Source organism: Salvelinus alpinus, chromosome 17, assembly GCF_045679555.1.
Source record: "Salvelinus alpinus chromosome 17, SLU_Salpinus.1, whole genome shotgun sequence".
NCBI classification, from domain to species: Eukaryota; Metazoa; Chordata; class Actinopteri; order Salmoniformes; family Salmonidae; genus Salvelinus; species Salvelinus alpinus.
In genome coordinates, this window is record NC_092102.1 from 8,429,395 (window position 1) to 8,450,147 (window position 20,753).

The window sequence follows — 20,753 nt, forward strand, 5'->3', positions numbered from 1 at the left end:
AATGTCTGTGAAAACAGACAATAAACAGACAATAATTTACCCCTCTCTTCCACTCCCCTCGGCCCCAGACACGGCTCTGCAGCTGCAGCGGGACGTGATCTTCTGCCAGAGTACGGTGAGCGCTGTGTGCACACTGGCCGAGCAGCTCCTGGCGGCGCTGCGGGCGCACTTCAACAACGCTGGCGAGTACGAGGAAGACTGCAAGGACACGAGCCGTAAGTGGCTGGAGCAGGCGGCCACCATCGGCGTGCTGCTCAACTTCCAGGCAACGCTGGCGCCCCACGTGGTAAGAGCCGGTACTGTGGTGGAAGAATATCTGGATACTTTGTAGAATAGCCAAATACTGTTGAAAATAACCAAATACTGTAAAAGAACAAGCATCAGAATGAAGAGACGCTGATTATTAAGAGAACACGTTAAACATTAATGCTGTATGATTTATTTCCCTTTCGACTCAGCAGACCGGAGTCAAATACTTAATTTGAGCTTGATTTAGTTTGACCAGTAAGTATTTTGTTTACACATGTAGCTAGCTAGCTAAACATTGAACCATAATCCAACTCATAACGTTACTACCATGCATGAATCCGCAGGTAGCTAAAGCTAACCAACTAGGTTCAATGTTAGCTAGTTAGCTAACTTTAGGCTCTCACTAGCAATGCAAATGGCTTTCTGAGATGCTAATAATATTACTACACAGATCATACACGTAATGTTAGCTGGCAAGCCAGCCAGCTAACGTTAGCTAGCTAGCTAACAGTAGGCTTTAACTTGCAATGAAAAAAACTTTCTGTCAAAATTAAAAATGTATAATATATATGAAAATGAAGCAAGCTAGACTATCTTACCCATATACATGGATGGACACTTCTCCCTCTCTGTCACAGATGCAATGGTTGCCCTTAGTTGGGAGATGCGGAGACAGGTGTTTTATACAACAGCCTTCTATGTGTTCCCTTTTTGATTCCCTCCACATATTTGCAATCAAACGCCAGATTTTTCTCCATCTCCCTAGCTATCATACTCTGCTTCCACCGGGCATTCCACTGATTTCAAAACTCCATCAACTTCTTCCGTGACAAGAACACTGTTGATCGCCTTTTTCATTGTCTGGATCAATGAAAATGTTTTTTTTTAACCTAAATCAGGGATTTGCTCATTGTCTGATTTATTTTCAGAGTTAGCATGGCACGATCGTCCTCCAGAAAGTGGAGAGCATTAGCAACACTTTTGCAGTACTTTGTGATTTCTTCTTTTTTTTAAAGCAGTGTTAGAAAGGATTACCTACACATACTGAGCAGCTCATGTTATAGACAGAAGCGTGCTACATGGCAGACCAATCCGAAACTCATGTCTCGGCATGTCCATCCCATCCATTATCTCAGCCAATCATGGCTAGCAGGAAGGCCCTGCCTTTTTCTGTAGCTAAACCAACTAGGCTCGTAATTTAACAATTTTATTTATATTTATAGATGGCATAGAAGTTTGTTATTAACGCACATGAACATTCACATGTTCCAGAAGGCATTTCTGTCAAAAAACACATTTTGATAAAATGTATGTTTATGTTCAAATGCCTCTCCTGTGAAGTAGTGACGTGTGACATATGCCTAGTTTCCTGAAACGAGTCACATATTCAGTATTAGTCTCGGAATATGAGTGCTAATCTAGGATCAGGTCCCTCCTGTCCATATAATCTTATTCGTGTTGATCTAAAAGGCTAAACTGATTCAAGATCCGCACTCCTACTCTGAGACGCTTTCTGAATATGGCCCCTGGCCTGTTAGCTGAGCTTTGTGTCTTCTCTCTGCTGTGTAGAAGGAGGAGAGGACGATGCTGGAGGATACCCAGGCAGCCCTGTTGGACCTGGACCAAGTGACAGTGTTCTTCCGCCAGCTGGAGGATGAATGCCTGGTCGCAAGTAAGTAGACCCTTTCCCATAGCAATGGTGGTCAGTTTAAAGACTGAGTTGTGACTTGTGTTTACGCATGGTGGAGGAAGACACACACGACTTGTACATCCCCAACATGTCCCTTTTCACTAACTGTAATATGGTTAGCCGAGATTGCTGTGTTAAGAAAGCACAACAGATGCATTTCCCATTTAGGGGGAGAAAGCCACGGATAAAATGGGGAGGATGTACTATTCTAGGTTACTGCTCAACAGTAAGCATAACACACACACATAATACAAAATACCTCTTCCTCTCCTTCCTTTAAAAACCTGTTTAAATCGCTTTTTAGAAAATGGGCCCAGTTTAGCAGTACGGCACGGTCTAGCTAACTAGCACCAGCACATCGTAGCGGCTGTTGCTTAGGCAGACAGTTTGTGGAGGCTATAAGCTCATCTGACAGTATTGATTTGATAAAAGCCTGTTCAGTAACCCCCCTGAACTCTCGGTTTAGTAGAGCCATTTGTAAACATTATGAAGGCGGAGGGTTCCATGAAAGTCTAAAACCTCACACCCAATCCCAAAGGATTACAGGTGGATGGTCTTCAGAAGGTCTGCTAACCTCACAGGGGTTGTGTTGTTCCTAGGGTTCCCCAGGGGTCGGGATGATTAACTAATACATTTATCTGTTGCAGAGTTTACTACACTGAATACCGATATTGTCGTTTGCAACATAGTAATAGCTATGTAAGAGCGTCTGCTAAATGACTCAAATCTAAATGTAATGCCAATAAGGACAATCAGTAAGCCAATGGGGTAATTGAAGGGAAAATGCCCCATAACTAACCTCCCCTTGGGGTCAAATGTGAAAGCTCTGCGATTGCTGTGACGCGTGTGTTTTTTCCCCCTAGACACGCCGGTGTGTTACCACGTGGAGGGCACCCGGCAGGCCCTGAGGGTCACCATGTACCTGGACAGCTGCCACTTCAGTGAGCTCCCCACGCGCCTGCAGAACGGGGGCAGCCTCAAACTGCACACTGTGCTCTTCACCAGCGGTGAGTAGGAAGAGAACAGCCCGCTCGTTCAAAATTTTGCTGAACTCAGTTGAGTCGAGTCAATTTGAATTATCATCAAATCGAAGTGAGCTGAATTCAATTGAGTTGATTCGAATTATCATCAAAATAAAGTTGGCTGAATTAGAGACCAGGCGGTGGTCATCAAAACCTCATTGAATCACAGTTTAATGAATTGAATGGAGTCGAGTCAAATCAAATGGCATTGGGTTGAATTTTATGAAATGCACTAGAGGCACCTTCAGGGAATATGTTGCAGGTCCATAGATACACAGACCTTCACAATGCAGAACTATAATTAAGTAATAAGGCCTGAGGGGGTGTGGTATATGGCCAATATACCACGACGCAACACGGATTGCCTGGATACAGCCCTTAGCCATGATATATTGGCCATATCACAAACTCCCGAGGGGCCTTATTGCTATTATAAACTGCTTACCATCGAATTAGAACAGTAAAAATACATGTTTTGTCACACCCGTCATACCCACGGCTGTCAGCCAATCAGCATTCAGGGCTCAAACCACACAGTTTATAATGCCTATCAATTTGCTATAATCTTAAATATGCACTCACTTTTACAGAGACAGGAGCAATTAGATGTATAGAACAATGTCTTCATCCATTCACCTATAACATTAGCCTGGATAAGTCATGCCAGGCACCCTATTCCCTAATACTATAATACATTCCTTTTGTGAACTAAATAAGAATGTACTATATAGGGAATAGGTTGCCTACACTGACCATGAGTGGGTCCCAAATGGCTCCCAATTTAGTGCCCAAAAGGAATGTATTATTTAGGGAATAGGATGCCATTTGGGATGCAGGCCATGGTGTCTATAATAATCAAGTTCAACAGAGGTCTTTTACTCAGTATCTCTAAATCCCTTTCTCCTTACTGGTTAGATCAGGGGTTCTTAAACTTTTTCAGTCTGTGACCCAAATGAGAAATTATGTTTTTCCTGGGACACAAGCTTAGGAAAATATGCAACTATACATAAATATCGGTACATTTCATTGCCCTTATGCCGAAAACAAATGCAATATAGACAAAAACAAATAACAATTCAATTAAATATCCATATAAACTAGGTACAGTTGAAGTCGGAAGTTTACATAAACTTAGGTTGGAGTCATTAAAACTCGTTTTTCAACCACTCCACAAATTTCTTGTTAACAAATATAGTTTTGGCAAGTTGGTTAGGACATCTACTTTGTGCATGACACAAGTAATTTTTCCAACAATTGTTTACAGACAGATTATTTCACTTATAATTCACTGTATCACAATTCCAGTGGGTCAGAAGTTTACATACACTAAGTTGACTGTGCCTTTAAACAGCTTGGAAAATTCCAGAAAAATGATGTCATGGCTTTAGAAGCTTCTGATAGGCTAATTGACATCATTTGAGTCAATTGGAGGTGTACCTGTGGCTGTATTTCAAGGCCTACCTTCAAACTCAGTGGCTCTTTGCTTGACATCGTTAGTACTCCCTTATTACTGCTTATCATCACCGGTTAAAAAATGACAACAATGCCTTGCTAGCTGACTTACTTTTCCACTGTCGAAGCCCTGTTTCCTGACTCATTCTGCCCTGTCTGAAAGAACTACCTGGGTGTTCGGTCAGGACGTGTCGTTTTATTAATTTCTTCTTTATGCGAGTTCCATTACTAAGCACTTCCACACACAAAACACCATTGTGGGCGCTCCTCATTATAAGTTTGTATTTAAGAGAGAGAAACTCATCGTTGTATATGCGTTTCACGACAATTGAGCTCAGTCAGAACTGGTGGGTAGCATGAGTTCATTTGATGACAACGGTGAGTGACGGCGAGTGGAAATGACAAGTCAGTGGCTGACAGCGGATCATCTGTTGCCTGAGCGACAGCGGTGCATCGTGTGTGTCGCGTCGTGAGTGATCTTCAAGAAAACTGCTGAAAAAAAGATCTGATGAAGCACACGGGGCATCTCCCTCTCACACTCGCGCAGCTGCCGAACTGAGCAGAGAGCGAGGATGCACTTGGCCAAATCAAGTCCAGTATTTAATGAAACAATTATAAATGTACACTGACACGTCGCGACCCATACTTTAAGAAAAGCGGGGTTAGATGCTTACATGTAATGTTCTAGTTACAATGCAAGCGTGAAAGTACCTATAGTCACAAACAAAATACACATTTTTGGGTATTTCTTATGTAATTGCCATTTACGGTGTCATAACTACCATTTGAGTAACGTACTATGACGTACAACCGGGAAATGTATTCTGTGCCTACCTATCTGCTTCCTCTTCACTGTTATTTCACTGCAGTGTCCTTTCGACCTTCGTTGGGTCCATATAAATGGCTGGAATTATGCTGGATTCTCTGTGCTAGGGAACCATTAATTTTCTATCCACATGTGCCAATTGGGACAATAACCCAACAGGGAGGCAGGCTCACATTGTTCAGTGGCTGCAAAGCACAAGCTTGTAATGTAATAATATTCTGCAGTTGAAGACCTGGAGAACTAGGTCTAAATTGGGTGTCGTCGCCACCTACAGGCCACTCGTATTGAATACAGTTTTGTGTTCAGTGGTCTTATTCAGCTGTCAGAGTATAAACTTGTACATTTTATCCATTATAAAATAATATTATCAATGTGTCTGTCTGTCAAGGTGCGTGTATGTACTGTATATGTATACTGTGTGTGTGTGTGTGTGTGTGTGTGTGCGCTTTTCTGTGTATGTATCCGTGTTTGCCTGCCTGCATGCCTATGTGCTTGCCTGCATGTACTGCATTTTGACTGTGTTACATCTGTCCCTGGGTCAGCCCTGGAGAGGCCAGAGGGAGTGTCTGAGCAGGACTACGTGTCCGTAGAAGAGTTTCAGCAACGCACCAACGCCGTCGCACTGGAAAGGGTCAAAGCCTACTACCGAAAACTCAGGTAGCAACCCACGCACTTTATATTGTGTTATACTGTGTTGTACTACCCACTGTGTTGTACTACCCACTGTGTTGTATTACCCACTGTGTTGTATTACCCACTGTGTTGTACTACCCACTGTGTTGTACTACCCACTGTGTTGTATTACCCACTGTGTTGTACTACCCACTGTGTTGTACTACCCACTGTACTGTACTACCCACTGTGTTGTACTACCCACTGTGTTGTATTACCCACTGTGTTGTACTACCCACTGTGTTGTACTACCCACTGTACTGTACTACCCACTGTGTTGTACTACCCACTGTGTTGTATTACCCACTGTACTGTACTACCCACTGTGTTGTACTACCCACTGTGTTGTACTACCCACTGTGTTGTATTACCCACTGTGTTGTACTACCCACTGTGTTGTACTACCCACTGTGTTGTACTACCCGCTGTACTGTACTACCCACTGTGTTGTACTACCCACTGTACTGTACTACCCACTGTACTGTACTACCCACTGTATTGTACTACCCACTGTATTGTACTACCCACTGTACTGTACTACCCACTGTACTGTACTACCCACTGTACTGTACTACCCACTGTGTTGTACTACCCACTGTACTGTACTACCCACTGTGTTGTACTACCCACTGTGTTGTACTACCCACTGTGTTGTATTACCCACTGTGTTGTACTACCCACTGTGTTGTACTACCCGCTGTGTTGTACTACCCGCTGTGTTGTACTACCCGCTGTACTGTACTACCCACTGTGTTGTACTACCCACTGTACTGTACTACCCACTGTGTTGTACTACCCACTGTATTGTACTACCCACTGTACTGTACTACACACTGTACTGTACTACCCACTGTGTTGTACTACCCACTGTGTTGTACTACCCACTGTGTTGTACTACCCACTGTACTGTACTACCCACTGTTGTACTACCCACTGTACTGTACTACCCACTGTGTTGTATTACCCACTGTACTGTACTACCCACTGTGTTGTACTACCCACTGTGTTGTACTACCCACTGTACTGTACTACCCACTGTATTGTACTACCCACTGTACTGTACTACCCACTGTGTTGTACTACCCACTGTGTTGTATTACCCACTGTACTGTACTACCCACTGTGTTGTACTACCCACTGTGTTGTACTACCCACTGTACTGTACTACCCACTGTGTTGTACTACCCACTGTATTGTACTACCCACTGTGTTGTATTACCCACTGTACTGTACTACCCACTGTATTGTACTACCCACTGTGTTGTATTACCCACTGTACTGTACTACCCACTGTGTTGTACTACCCACTGTGTTGTACTACCCACTGTGTTGTACTACCCACTGTGTTGTACTACCCACTGTGTTGTACTACCCACTGTGTTGTACTACTTACTGTGTTGTACTACCCACTGTGGTATACTACCCACTGTGTTGTACTACTTACTGTGTTGTACTACCCACTGTGTTGTACTACCCACTGTGTTGTACTACCCACTGTGTTGTACTACCCACTGTGTTGTACTACCCACTGTGTTGTACTACCCACTGTGTTGTACTACCGACTGTGTTGTACTACCCACTGTATTGTATTACCCACTGTGTTGTACTACTTACTGTGGTATACTACCCACTGTGTTGTACTACTTACTGTGTTGTACTACCCACTGTGTTGTACTACCCACTGTACTGTACTACCCACTGTGTTGTACTACCCACTGTGTTGTACTACCCACTGTGGTATACTACCCACTGTGTTGTACTACCCACTGTGTTGTACTACCCACTGTGTTGTACTTCCCACTGTACTGTACTACCCACTGTGTTGTACTACTTACTGTGTTGTACTACCCACTGTGTTGTACTACCCACTGTGTTGTACTACCCACTGTGTTGTACTACCCACTGTGTTGTACTACTTACTGTGTTGTACTACCCACTGTGTTGTACTACCCACTGTGTTGTACTACCCACTGTGTTGTACTACCCACTGTACTGTACTACACACTGTGGTATACTACCCACTGTGGTATACTACCCACTGTGTTGTACTACCCACTGTATTGTACTACCCACTGTGTTGTATTACCCACTGTACTGTACTACCCACTGTATTGTACTACCCACTGTATTGTACTACCCACTGTGTTGTACTACCCACTGTGTTGTACTACTTACTGTGTTGTACTTCCCACTTGCATAAAGGGGTTTTCTTTTGCTGATTAGTTTGACTGCTGTATTAGCTTTAGAAGGTGGATGACGTTTGTTGATGTGACATTTTTACAGGAAATAGAGAGGAAATAGAGAGAATATCAATGTATTCATGAATTGTTCAATAGCAGTCATATTGAATGATAACTTGAGCAAAGCTCTTAACCCAAATTGCTCCAGGGTCGCCATCGATAATGGTAGACCCTGGCCGTGACCACACTCTCCGAGGGTGTCTCAGGGAGAGTGAGATATGCAAAACACACATTTCTAATTCATACATGCATATTAACAAACACTTGAACATGTGTGATATAGGACAAATATAATGACAATTGTTATTATTATTAATTATTCTATTCTTACAGGGCTTTTTACCTGGAGAAGTCAAATCTTCCCACCGACTCCAACACCACAGCTAAGAAGATAGACCAGGTAAACAGAAATCAGACCTACTCTTTGTTTACAAACAAGCTCAGGGGCAGTACTTTTGCCCGGAAAGGAAAGTTGGAGTACTTATTTTTATAGTCTTAACCCCTAAATCCCCTGTCTTCTGTCCCCCCTCTCCTACCCAGCTCCTCAGACCCCTCAACACTCTGGACGACCTGTGTCGTCTGATGCAGTCATATGTCAACGTGCATCCCAATGCCGCAGGCCACCCCTCTGGCGTCGGCGTCCTGTGTGTGTCCTCCGAGCTGTGCAACCGCCTGGGCGCCTGCCATATCACCATGTGTGCTACTGGCATGCAGAGGTCCGTCGTATGACCTTGAAAGTGACGTAATAGTACTGCCAGTTAGCGTCAGCTGGAGCAAACACTCATGCACGTCTATGTATTGCTATGTCAGGTGTAGTGCTTAGACATGCACTGCGTACAGTATGCCTTGCCCCTTTTAAAACAGTGTATTTTCAACTCCTTTCCATGAGGTAATCGTAACACAGTCAAAACACCTTTTACCTGCTGAATTCTGACCTTTGTGTTGAGCAGGTGCACCCTGAGTGTGACCCTTGATCAGGCCATGATCCTGGCACGGAACCACGGCCTCATGCCCCGCTGCATCATGCAGACCATGGACATCATGCGCAAACAGGTGCTCTAACTACACCCTTTTTACACGCCTAGCAACAGGTTTAAGTTCTGGGTCATATTCATTTAGGGTACACCGTAGCAAAACATGTAGCAACGGTGCCTAATGAATACAACCCACATCTCTCTCTCCCCTTGCTAATCTTTAACGACCAGTGGCTCAAAAATGGAAACTGAATATGAAAGGAAGCAACTTCCACCTACTGTATAACATAGCGTTACTAAAAAGTACTTTACTGACAAACAATAATCTACTGGACTTTGAACGTGGGCCTCGAGCTGAATTCTAAGACATTCACTACATACTGTACAGTACATCAGGACAACGATGCAGTGGGATGGGTAAATGAAGGTTGAATGTAGTCTTCCCCCGATAGGTGTGGGTCGCTCTCAACCTAAAGACATTAGGTAGAAATATAACTTTGGGTACACTGTCTGAGCAGCGGTAGCTGCAACCCTGTGGGCACTTGTCCTCAGTCTAAATATGTAATATGTAATATTGTGTAACCCTCTCTCTTCTCTGATAGGGCACCAGGGTAGAGATCTCGGCTAAAAACCTCAAAGTGATGGACCAGATGCCGCCCGCAGCCCCAAGGTATAGACAATAGGACTGAGTTCAATCTTTAGCCTTGTTCACATTGCCAGTTTGAAGTGACTCGAATCCAATTTCTTTGCATGTCCGATTCGAATCTGTTAATTTTTCTGCAGTCTGAACAGTCAAAAAGCACATGGAATCGGATATTTCAAGCCACATTTCAAACCACCGTCGTAGGTGGTGTGAATGGTCAAATCTGATTTGTTTGCTCTCGAGTGGTTTTTAGACTGTTATTTTGCATATCTTAGCTAGCTTGCTACTCTGTTGACAGTTTGACAAGTACATATGGTAGCTAACCAGGTTGTTAATTGTTCACAAACAAATTAGTGAACGTTTTAGAAAGCTAAACAGTTACCTAGCTAGCGAAGTAAACTGCTGTTATTAGGCAAAAATGACTTGTTTTGAAAGTTGGATCATCTTATCCTTTGAGGCCTTGAAAGTGTTCTTACACTATGATTTTGAACATTCAAAGTAACTGGGAAACGACCATGGCAGGCATTGTTGTCACCTTAGCTTGCTACATTACTTCTGAGTGATAGGAAGCAATAGCACCACCACAAATCAACCTATACCATTACACACACACCTGTCATTACTATGACAACTAGCGTAGCCATGTCAGGACTGCTGGTCACTTGTAACTTGCTGTTTGGACAGTCAGTATTCCAAAACGGATTTGAAAAACAAAATTAATTTGAGCATTAAGCCCTGCAGTGTGAACAAGGCTTTAGTTACACAGTACTAGCTTGGTTTCAAATCTTTTCATGCTGTAGGATTCTGCAAGATGGCACAAACAGATCTGGAACTAGGCTACACAAATATCAGATCTTAAAATAACGTTCAACAATTTTTACTTCCCACAGGCTCTTCAAGTTGTGTCTGCCACCCGAAGACGGAGATCTATAAGAGACTAAGCATCGCTGTGTTTTTATTCCGCTCATTTATTTAGCCAAGATAGTCCACTCAGTAACAATTGTCACTGTTTTCCAGTGAGTCCTCGGTTCCATAGAATCAATAAAAACATATACAGCATACCCATTGGCATACATACAAAAGCATATCTAAAATCACAGCATGCACAGAAGCACACACATCATACGCGGTAGCATACATACAAAACAAGGCTCACATTACAGCTATGTGTACTGCTCTTTTGAAGGCGGACATGCTAGCTAGCTGTCGTGTGGATAAGTCAAGCTTGCTCCAATGGTCCAAAGACCTGCAGACTGCCTTGTATGGCTATATTTTTCGCTAATGGTTGTGCCAGTAGGTACGGGTCCCATTGGTTATAGGCTTTGACTGCTGCTCTGGTGTGCCCCCGGATGATGGGTGGAGACTCCCACCTGAACAGGTCTGACATATATTCAGGCAGTCTGTGCTGTGTGTCGTTGAAAACAATCACTGGGGTGTTGTAATGGATCATGACCGTCAGTGGTTCGATTCCAGCTTTTTACAGAAGAACCTCTGTTTTTATGTGTTCCCTCCGTGAATGCCCGGTCATGTTGATGATACGCTGTAGCCGGTTAAGACCTGTCTTATTGTCCTGATGTAGGGTGGGAAGCCATATGGTGGCACAGTAGTCCAGGTGAGTTGTTATGGTGTGGTAAAGTGTCAGGATGATGTCCTTGGAGACAAAGTCCCTTGCTCTTTTTAGCCCAGACAGTAGTTTCCCTGTGACCAGGCTGGCGTGTTCAGTCCAGTGTAGGTGTGGGTCCAACTTCATCCCCAGGTACTTCATGGAGTTTACTTGTTCATACGTGTTTTGTCCATCTGTTATTGTGATACTTTTGCCTGTGTATCTCAGTTTTTGTGGGTTGCCAAACAGCATTGCCTTGGTTTCCTGAGGGTATAGGGAGAGCTTGTCGTCAGCAAACCAAGCTGCTGCCCTCTTGATGTCGTTTGACACTGACTCCTCACTCTCCCTTGTGGTATTAGCTGAGTAGTACAGGACTGTGTAATCTGCATATACAGTACATTCTGAAAGTATTCAGACCCCTTGACCACATTTTGCTACGTTAGCCTTATTATAAAATGGATGCAATGTTTTTTTCCTCATCAATCTACATACCCAATAATGACAAAGCAAAACTGTTTTTTTAGACATGTTTGAAAATGTATATAAAAAAATAAAAATAAATACTATTTACATAAGTATTCAGACCCTTTGCTATTGAAATTGAGCTCAGGTGCATCCTGTTTCCATTGACCATCCTTGAGATGTTTTCTACAACTTGATTAGAGTCCACCTGTGGTAAGTTCAATTAGTTGGACATGCTTTGGAAAGGAACACACCTGTCTATAGAAGGTCCCACAGTTGACGGTGCATGTCAGAGCAAAAACCAAGCCATGAGGTCGAAGGAATTGTCCGTAGAGCTCCGAGACAGGGTTGGGTCGGCACAGATCTGAGAAAGAGCAAGATGGTGCCGACAGATATGGTCGCCTCGCTTCACGTCCTTAGGAAACTATGCAGTAATGCGCAGACCAGCTGGCTGGTGTGTTTGCAGACATATTCAATCAATCCCTATCCCAGTCTGCTGTCCCCACATGCTTCAAGATGGCCACCATTGTTCCTGTTCCCAAGAAAGCTAAGGTAACTGAACTAAATGACTATCGCCCCATAGCACTCACTTCTGTCATCATGAAGTGCTTTGAGAGACTAGTCAAGGATCATAACACCTCCACCCTACCTGATACCCTAGATCCACTCCAATTTGCTTACCGCCCCAATAGGTCCACAGACGATGTAATTGCCATCACACTGCACACGGCCCTATCCCTTCTGGACAAGAGGAATACCTATGTAAGAATGCTGTTCATTGACTACAGCTCAGCATTTAACACCATAGTACCCTCCAAACTCGTCATTACGCTTGAGACCCTGGGTCTCGACCCCGCCCTATGCGACTGGGTCCTGGACTTTCTGACGGGCCGCCCCCAGGTAGTGAAGGTAGGAAACAACATCTCAGCCCCGCTGATCCTCAACACTGGGGCCCCACAAGGGTGCGTTCTCAGCCCTCTCCTGTACTCCCTGTTTACCCATGACTGCGTGGCCATGCACGCCTCCAACTCAATCATCAAGTTTACAGACGACACTACAGTGGTAGGCTTGATTACCAACAATGATGAGACAGCCTACAGGGAGGAGGTGAGGGCCCTCGGAGTGTGGTGTCAGGAGAATAACCTCACTCAACATCAACAAAACAAAAGGAGATGATTGTTGACTTCAGGAAACAGCAGAGGGAGCATCCACCTATTCACATCGACGGGACAGTAGTGGAGAAGGTGGAAAGTTTCTTTTAAGTTCCTCGGCATACACATCACGGACAAACCTGAAATGGTCCACCCACACAGACAGTGTGGTGCAACAGCGCCTCTTCAACCTCAGGAGGCTGAAGAAATTTGGCTTGTCACCTAAAACCCTCACAAACTTTTACAGATGCACAATTGAGAGCATCTTGTCGGGCTGTATCACCGCCTGGTACAGCATCTGCACCGCCCTCAACCGCAAGGCTCTCCAGAGGGTAGTGTGGTCTGCACAATGCATCACCGGGGGCAAACTACCTGCTCTCCAGGACACCTACAGCACCCGATGTCACAGGAAGGCCATAAAGATCATCAAGGACAACAACCACCCGAGCCACTGCCTGTTCACCCCGCTATCATCCAGAAGACGAGGTCAGTACAGGTGCATCAAAGCTGGGACCGATAGACTGAAAAACAGCTTCTATCTCAAAGCCATCAGACTGTTTAACAGCCATCATTAACATAGAGAGGCTGCTGCCAACATACAGACTCAAATCACTGTCCACTATAACAAATGGATTTAATAATGGTATCACTCTAGTCACTTTTAAATAATGGCACTTTAATAATGTTTACATATCCTATGTTACTCATCTCATATGTATATACTGTATTTTATACCATCTATTCCATCTTCCCTATGCCGCACGGGCATCGCGCATCTATATATGTATATGTACATATTCTTATTCCATCCCCTTACATTGTGTATATAAGGTAGTCATTGGGAATTTGTTCGATATTACTGTACTGTCAGACTAGAAGCACAAGCATTTCGCTACACTCGCATTATCTGCTGAAAATGTGTATGTGACCAATTAGATTTGATCTGGGAAAGGTAATAAAAATAGTCTGCAGCAGTGAAGTTCCCCAGGAACACAGTGGCCTCCATCATTCTTAAAAGGAATACATTTGGAACCACCACAACTCTTCCTAGAGCTGGCAGCCCCCGGCCAAACTGAGCAATAGGGGGAGAAGGGCCTTGGTCAGGAAGGTGACCAAGAACCCGATGGTCACTCTGACAGAGCTCCAGAGTTCCTCTATGGAGATGGGAGAACCTTCTAGTAGGACAACCATATCTGCAGGACTCCACCAATCAGGCCTTTATGGCAGGGTGGCCAGACGGAAGCCACAGATTCTCTGGTCTGATAAAACGAAGATTGAACTATTTGGCCTTAATGCCAAGCTTTACATCTGGAGGAAACCTGGCACTATCCATACAGTGAAGCATGGTGGTGGCAGCATCATGCTGTGGAGATGTTTTTCAGCGGCAGGGACTGGGAGACTAGTCAGGATCGAGGGAAAGATGAAAGAGCAAAGTACAGAGAGATCCTTGATGGAAACCTGCTCCAGAGTGCTCAGGACCTCAGACTGGGTTGAAGTTTCACCTTCCAACAGGACAACGGCACTAAGCACACAGCCAATACAACACAGGAGTGGCTTCAGAATGTCCTTGAATGTCCTTGAGTGGCCCAGCCAGAGCCTGAACCCTATCAAACATCTCTGGAGGGACCTGAAAATAGCTGCGCTGCAACACTCCCCATCCAACCTGACAGAGCTTGAGAGGATCTGCATGGAAGAATGCGAGTACCTCCCCAAATATAGGTGTGCCAAGCTTGTAGTGTCATACCCAAGAAGACTCAGAACAATAAACTGGGTAAAGGGTCTCAAGTTTTTTTTAAACATTTGCAAAAATTCCTAAAAACCTGTTTTTGCTTTGTCATTATGGGGTATTGTGTGTAGATTGATGAGGGGAAAAAACTATTTAATCCATTTTAGAATAAGGCTGTAATGTAACAAAATGTGGAAAAAAGTCAAGGGGTCTGAATACTTTCCGAATGCACTGTATATGTATACGGCATTTCTCCAGCACTGATGGGCGAGGGTAATTTATGTAAATGCAGAACAGCAGGGGTCCAAGCTCACTCCCTTGTGGTACTCCATTTACCACAAGTACCTGGGCTGATTGCGTGGCTTGCAGTTTGGTGTACTGACTTCTCCCCTGTAAGTATGATGTGAACCACTTGATTGCAGTGCTGTCAAAGCCTAGTTTCTCAAGCTTCCTCAGGACCTTGTGTTGGTGACCAGTGTCAAAAGCTTTCTTCAAATCCAAGAAGATTGCTACTGTGACCGCCTGGCTGTTATAAGCCGATGGCATGTCCTCCACAACCCTTTGCGCTGCTGTAGATGTGCTGTGTATCTTCCTAAAACCTCTTTGATAGGCTGTAAATAGGGTGTTGAGTGAGAAATAGTTAGCAACTTGTGTGTGCACCAGTCTTTCCAACACTTTGGAGATGGCACATAGAATTGACACTGGATGGTCGTTGGCCACATCCGATTTATCCACTGACTTGTAGATTGGTGGTATAGAAGCCATTTTCCATTGACATGGGAGCTCCCCTTTTGAGATTGACAGATTGAGGATATGAGTCAGCCGCCATGGCATTTCTCTCTTTTTTTAAAAGTGCAATTACTGTAGGCTATTACTGCAATATGAAGGCATTAGTTATTTATCGTACTGGGAAGGAGCATTTGTATTCCTCAATAATATCAGGTATTCAAGAATTGAAAGCATTCCAGCCTACACATCATGCAGTATTAAATGGAGCAATGGCATGCTATGTTTTTTAAAGAACTCTCCTTGGTCATTGTAATGCTTATCAGTCTAATGATCTGATAAATGTTGAAATTGAATAATAGATCTATTTTCAATTCTTCTATTTACATTTTTTTTTACACTAACATTTAGATTTGTATATATTTTGTTCACATTTTCAAATGTGCCTTTATTCATTTGAAAAATGAAAGTTGAGTGTGGGGGAGATTAGCTTTGCCTACACGATACAATGAAGTGTTAAATTAATGTGGTCCTTGGAGGCGAAGTCAAACATAGATACACACATACACCAGATATCCCCAAAGCAATGCCATATAGAAAACTTACCATGACATTTTCTCTCCCATATAGATACTTATGAAACTTCTGCACCCGAATATGATAGCTAATCCCTCCTTATCAAGTTGTGAAAAGGTATTCTCTGTAGGAGAGAAGAGAGTGCGTGATACAAACCCTATTGCCCCCCCCCCCCCACCTGGCATACGATGATAATACCACAATAGGGCGAGGCATCACAGGAAAGTATCAGTTATTTTCCTTCCTCATAATGCACTAACAATCTGCTCGACTGCAACATTTCTTGACAGTTTGAAAGCCTTTTGTTGTTCTGATCCCCAACACCATGGCTCGTCCTTCCTCAGCAGCTTGTGCACAGGAGCCAATAGTGTCGACAGATTCGGTAGGAAACCTATTATAATAGTTTAACAGGCCCAGATATGATTTCAGTTCTGTGACTGTGGTAGGCATTGGTGCGTCCTGCACCGCCTTTACTTTCTCTGGCACTGGATGCCGTCCAGTAGCGTCCACCATGTGTCCTAGGAATGTCACTTCCTTCTCCATGAAGCTGCACTTACTCCGTTTCAAGCGTAGCCCAGCCTCCTCCAGTCGCTGTAACACTCTGTCCAGTGTTCGGATGTGGTCCTGATCATTTCTTCCTGTCAGGAGAATATCATCGAGATACACTGGGTAATCCCCTGTGGAATCTCCTCCATAGTGTGCTGGAAGATAGTGGGACTGGAGCTGACGCCGAAGGGGAACCTGGCTTAGGTGAATCGTCCCTTGTGCGTGTTCACTGTGACATTTCTTTGAATCTTCATCTAGCACAATCTGCTGATAAGCATGGCTCATGTCTAGTTGGCTGAATTGTTCTCCTCCAGCTAAGGACATGAACATGTCCTCCATTTTAGGAACGGGGTACTATTCTAGTGATGACATTCTGTTTATAGTTACCACACAATCTCACTGTACCGTCTGGTTTTAACACTGGGACTGACGGTGCTGCCCAGTCTGAGAACTTCACTGGTTCCATGATTTTGTTGTCCTGGAAATGATCTAACTCAGCCTCTATCTTAGTTTTCATTGCAGACGGTACTTACCTTGGTTTGAAGAAACGGGGTGTGGCATCACTTGATACATGTATCTTTGCTGTGAATCCTTTCAACGGTGCCCAACTCATCCTTGAACACTTCCTCATGTTTCTTTAACACTTCCTGTAGAGCATATTTGCTGTCACGCATCTTATTCCCAGTATACCAGTCCACATCCAACATGGTGATCCACCCTCGCCCCAGCAGGTTTGTTCCTGACCCAGCTACAACTACAACTGGTATCTCTTTGACTATTCCTTTGTATTCAACTTTCACCTTAGCTGATCCTACAATGTCCACTTTCTGTCCTGGTATATGTTTTCAGACTGATAAAACATGTACCTATCTCTGGAACCTTTGCTTTCTTCCCTAGCATACTCTGACTGTGACGTTACACTACAGCCAGTATCTATCTCATACTTCACTTTACATCCATGTACAGTTAAATACTGTCTAAGCGGTGGTACCTTAGTAAAGGTAGTGTCCATGTTGTGAATAGTAAACACATCCTCGCTACACTCTTCCTCTTCCTGTATGACATTTTCCCTTTTCGAATGTCTCTCTCCCCCTTGAGTCGTTTTAGGAGCCTGCGTGATCGTTTGGTCTGCGACTGTAATTCTGCAGGCCCTCTGTGCCCCATTTGACCACCGTTGTGACACTTTTCTCACATGGACTTGCACTCATTATCCTTCATTCCTCCCATCCTTGAAGACGACATCGATAGATGTGTGAAAGGAGATTTTACTCTAGGCTACCAACCAAGTCATGTCAGATCAGTAACTATTTCTGCAGCCTATCATCATTGATCCAATGACTTATTTCCAAAAATATTCAAACAGCGTCTATATGCTGCTTTGCAGGAGTGGTCCTTGAGTTGCCTCTCCTCCCAGAGACGTTTGCGTAAAATCCTTGCTTTACTCATCCCGCAGCCATTGTTTAGGCCTATAATTCCGTTACACTATAGTCTAATTTACTTTCACTTGCCCACTTATCTACTGTTAGCCTACAGGTTATGGGTAGTCAATCTAGTGAGCCGCTATAGGTTTAGTCTGTGTTTATAGTGGGCTGCGAAATAGCAGTGTTGTAGCGAATTTGGAGGGCAGCTCGACATGGGAAACATACACACTCATAGCGCCTGGTCTCCAGGATCCCAAAGTAATTAGCCTCATTAGAAGGATAGTTGCCATAAGGGGTAAATACTGTTAGTAAAGCACCATGGATAATGTCATTAACCTCTAAAAGTCTAAGCCATTGACTTACATTTTTCAAATGACTCAAGGTAAATAAAAAATGTAAAACTCAGTTTCTTTTTGTCAATTTTATGAATGGATCCGATTATTTCGAAATTGAGACGAACATTATTATTCAACTTGAAAGATCGTATTAGAACATTGGCTTGATAAGCGTTACATGCAACCTCCTTATTCTATTTTTCTCATGTTTTGATTTTGTCTGTCATTTCCTCTGGAGGGAGACAATTTTTAATCCGAGTGTGGGAAACAAGGTAACCGTATCTAATCTCAGACCTGTTTGTGTGTGCCAATCCGCACGCCTAGTCAAAAGGTTGGAATATTTGAAGCCTTTGAAACTATTAATATATAATCGTTAATAGTGGGAGACTGCCTCCTGTTGACACAGCCAACTCACCAAACCAATGTTTTGCGGAGACCTTGTTGCAATTTTGTATTTAATTTAGCTCTAGCTATCTAGCTGCTTTGAAATCTGAATGTTTCAATATTTAAATGGCATAATGATTCATCCAATCACTCTGCAGTGTCAGCACAACGTACAGTAAACCGCCCGAGGATGAGGACAACAAAGGGATCATTGAAGTTAGCATTATTTTCATTAAGATTTTATGTTATGTTATTATTCTTTTACATACTTACTGGAACCAATGTCTTTGTCAGAGACAATAGGATATGGTCTATGCCTTTGGCAGCAGAGTTAATGCTATAATTAAATTATAAACTGGGTGGTTTGAGCCCTGAATGCTGATTGTTATATCAGACGGTAAACCACAGGTGTGATAAAACATTTATTTTTACTGCTCTAAACTGATAACCAGTTTATAATAGCAATAAGGCACCTCAGGGGTTTGTGATATATGGCCAATATACCACAGCTAAGGGCTGTATCCAGGCACTCCGTGATACGATGTGATTATGAAAAGCCCTTAGCAGTGGTATATTGGCCATATACCACAACTCCGTGGGCCTTATTGCTTAATTATAATATTTTTATAGTCTACATGTGGCGGCAGGTAGCCTAGTGGTTAACGCGTTGGGCCAGTAACCAAAATGTTGCTAGATCGAATCCCCGAGCTGACAAGGGAAAAATTTGTCGTTCTGCCCCTGAACAAGGCAGTTAACTCACTGTTCCTAGGCCGTCATTGTAAATAAGAATTTGTTCTTTAACTGACTTGCCTAGTTAAATAAAGGTTAAATGTAATATATATATAGTATCTAAAAAACACAATTAATTGTATTCATATTGTATTTTTTTTTTTTATAATGGACAGATTTTTGGTTCATGCATATCCACACTGACGTTGTTGTTATTGACTATTTATTTAGAAGTTCTTGTCAGGTCCCAATTCTGCAGGGTCGTGTTCATGAGGCACCAAATGGAACAGAACAGCATGAAACATGAAGGGGCTACCTGAACTTTTGGGAAATTAGGAAAAGCTTACTTCAGTTTTCTGTTGCAAAAGACACACCCCAGATTTAAATTCTCTTTACAGCCTCTGATGTTGGCATAGCTGTAATTTAACAGGAAATATTAAATTGCATCTTTCGAAGTTAGAAGACCTCCCTTAGTGATCAATTGATCAAATGTTGCACTCCTACCAGTTCGCCCCTTGATAGAAATGTATACAGCTATCCTGCCTCTTGGTCAGATTCATGTAATAAGTGTGTCTAACTTGTGTTGCTCCAATGTCAGTCATTAGCTAATGAATCCTGTACTGTATGTTGGTGTAGAGGGAAAAATATGTCACTGGTAACATTTACTTGTTCTAATTTCTCATCATTGTACATACTTTATTTGCATTTTTTTGTGGAATATTTCTTTTTAAAAGTAGTATTGTTAATTGAACTTTAACAAGCTAGTAAAATAAAATGCTCTTCACAAAACATTGTGTTGAATTCTAAGGCGTAAGTATGATGTCCCCACACATTTGTCTTGATACCAGGTAAATACCCAGCCCTCTATCTCTTGGAAATACTGCTGCTGTGTTGGGTTGCTTTGTACATTGATTTTACAGGATCGCAGCCTTTTAATATCGGAGGGAAGTCTAGTAAGTGCTGCTGTCCCATCTCTAGAGGCCTTCCATATAGGGGCCCTCCAAGCCTTAACTTAGTAAATGATTGAGGGAGCTTTATTGCTGTAGTATGTATCCCTTACTCTCATCTCCCAACCGAGACCATTATAGGGGAGAAACACACAGGTGATTAGGTTTAAGTGTCCATTGTCTTGATTAAGGAAAACTGGACTCATGTTATACATATTGTATTACTGTGCAACATATAATAAAAGCCTTAGGATACGCTCTCCCTCGTCATAGTGTGAGGGGAATGAGGAACAAGACTTGAGTGATAGCAAATAGGGATATTGGAATGATTCTTGGATGGAGAAGTTAGATTTTTCGAACAGCAATTCATTGGGGGCTG

At 43.1% G+C, this 20,753-nt stretch overlaps 1 protein-coding gene across 1 annotated transcript in view; it reads left to right on the forward strand.

The window, feature by feature from the left end:
- LOC139542083 (phosphatidylinositol 3,4,5-trisphosphate-dependent Rac exchanger 1 protein-like) overlaps positions 1-20,216 on the forward strand; it is a 144,953-nt gene extending 124,737 nt beyond the window's left edge. The window contains exons 32-40 of the mRNA XM_071347109.1: positions 69-286; positions 1,819-1,921; positions 2,803-2,946; positions 5,782-5,896; positions 8,485-8,551; positions 8,692-8,867; positions 9,102-9,204; positions 9,728-9,795; positions 10,659-20,216. Of these exons, the coding sequence (XP_071203210.1) occupies positions 69-286; positions 1,819-1,921; positions 2,803-2,946; positions 5,782-5,896; positions 8,485-8,551; positions 8,692-8,867; positions 9,102-9,204; positions 9,728-9,795; positions 10,659-10,701 (1,037 nt within the window). The 3' untranslated portion in view covers positions 10,702-20,216. The remainder of the gene's footprint in view (positions 1-68; positions 287-1,818; positions 1,922-2,802; positions 2,947-5,781; positions 5,897-8,484; positions 8,552-8,691; positions 8,868-9,101; positions 9,205-9,727; positions 9,796-10,658) is intronic.
- The last annotated feature ends 537 nt before the right edge of the window (positions 20,217-20,753 follow it).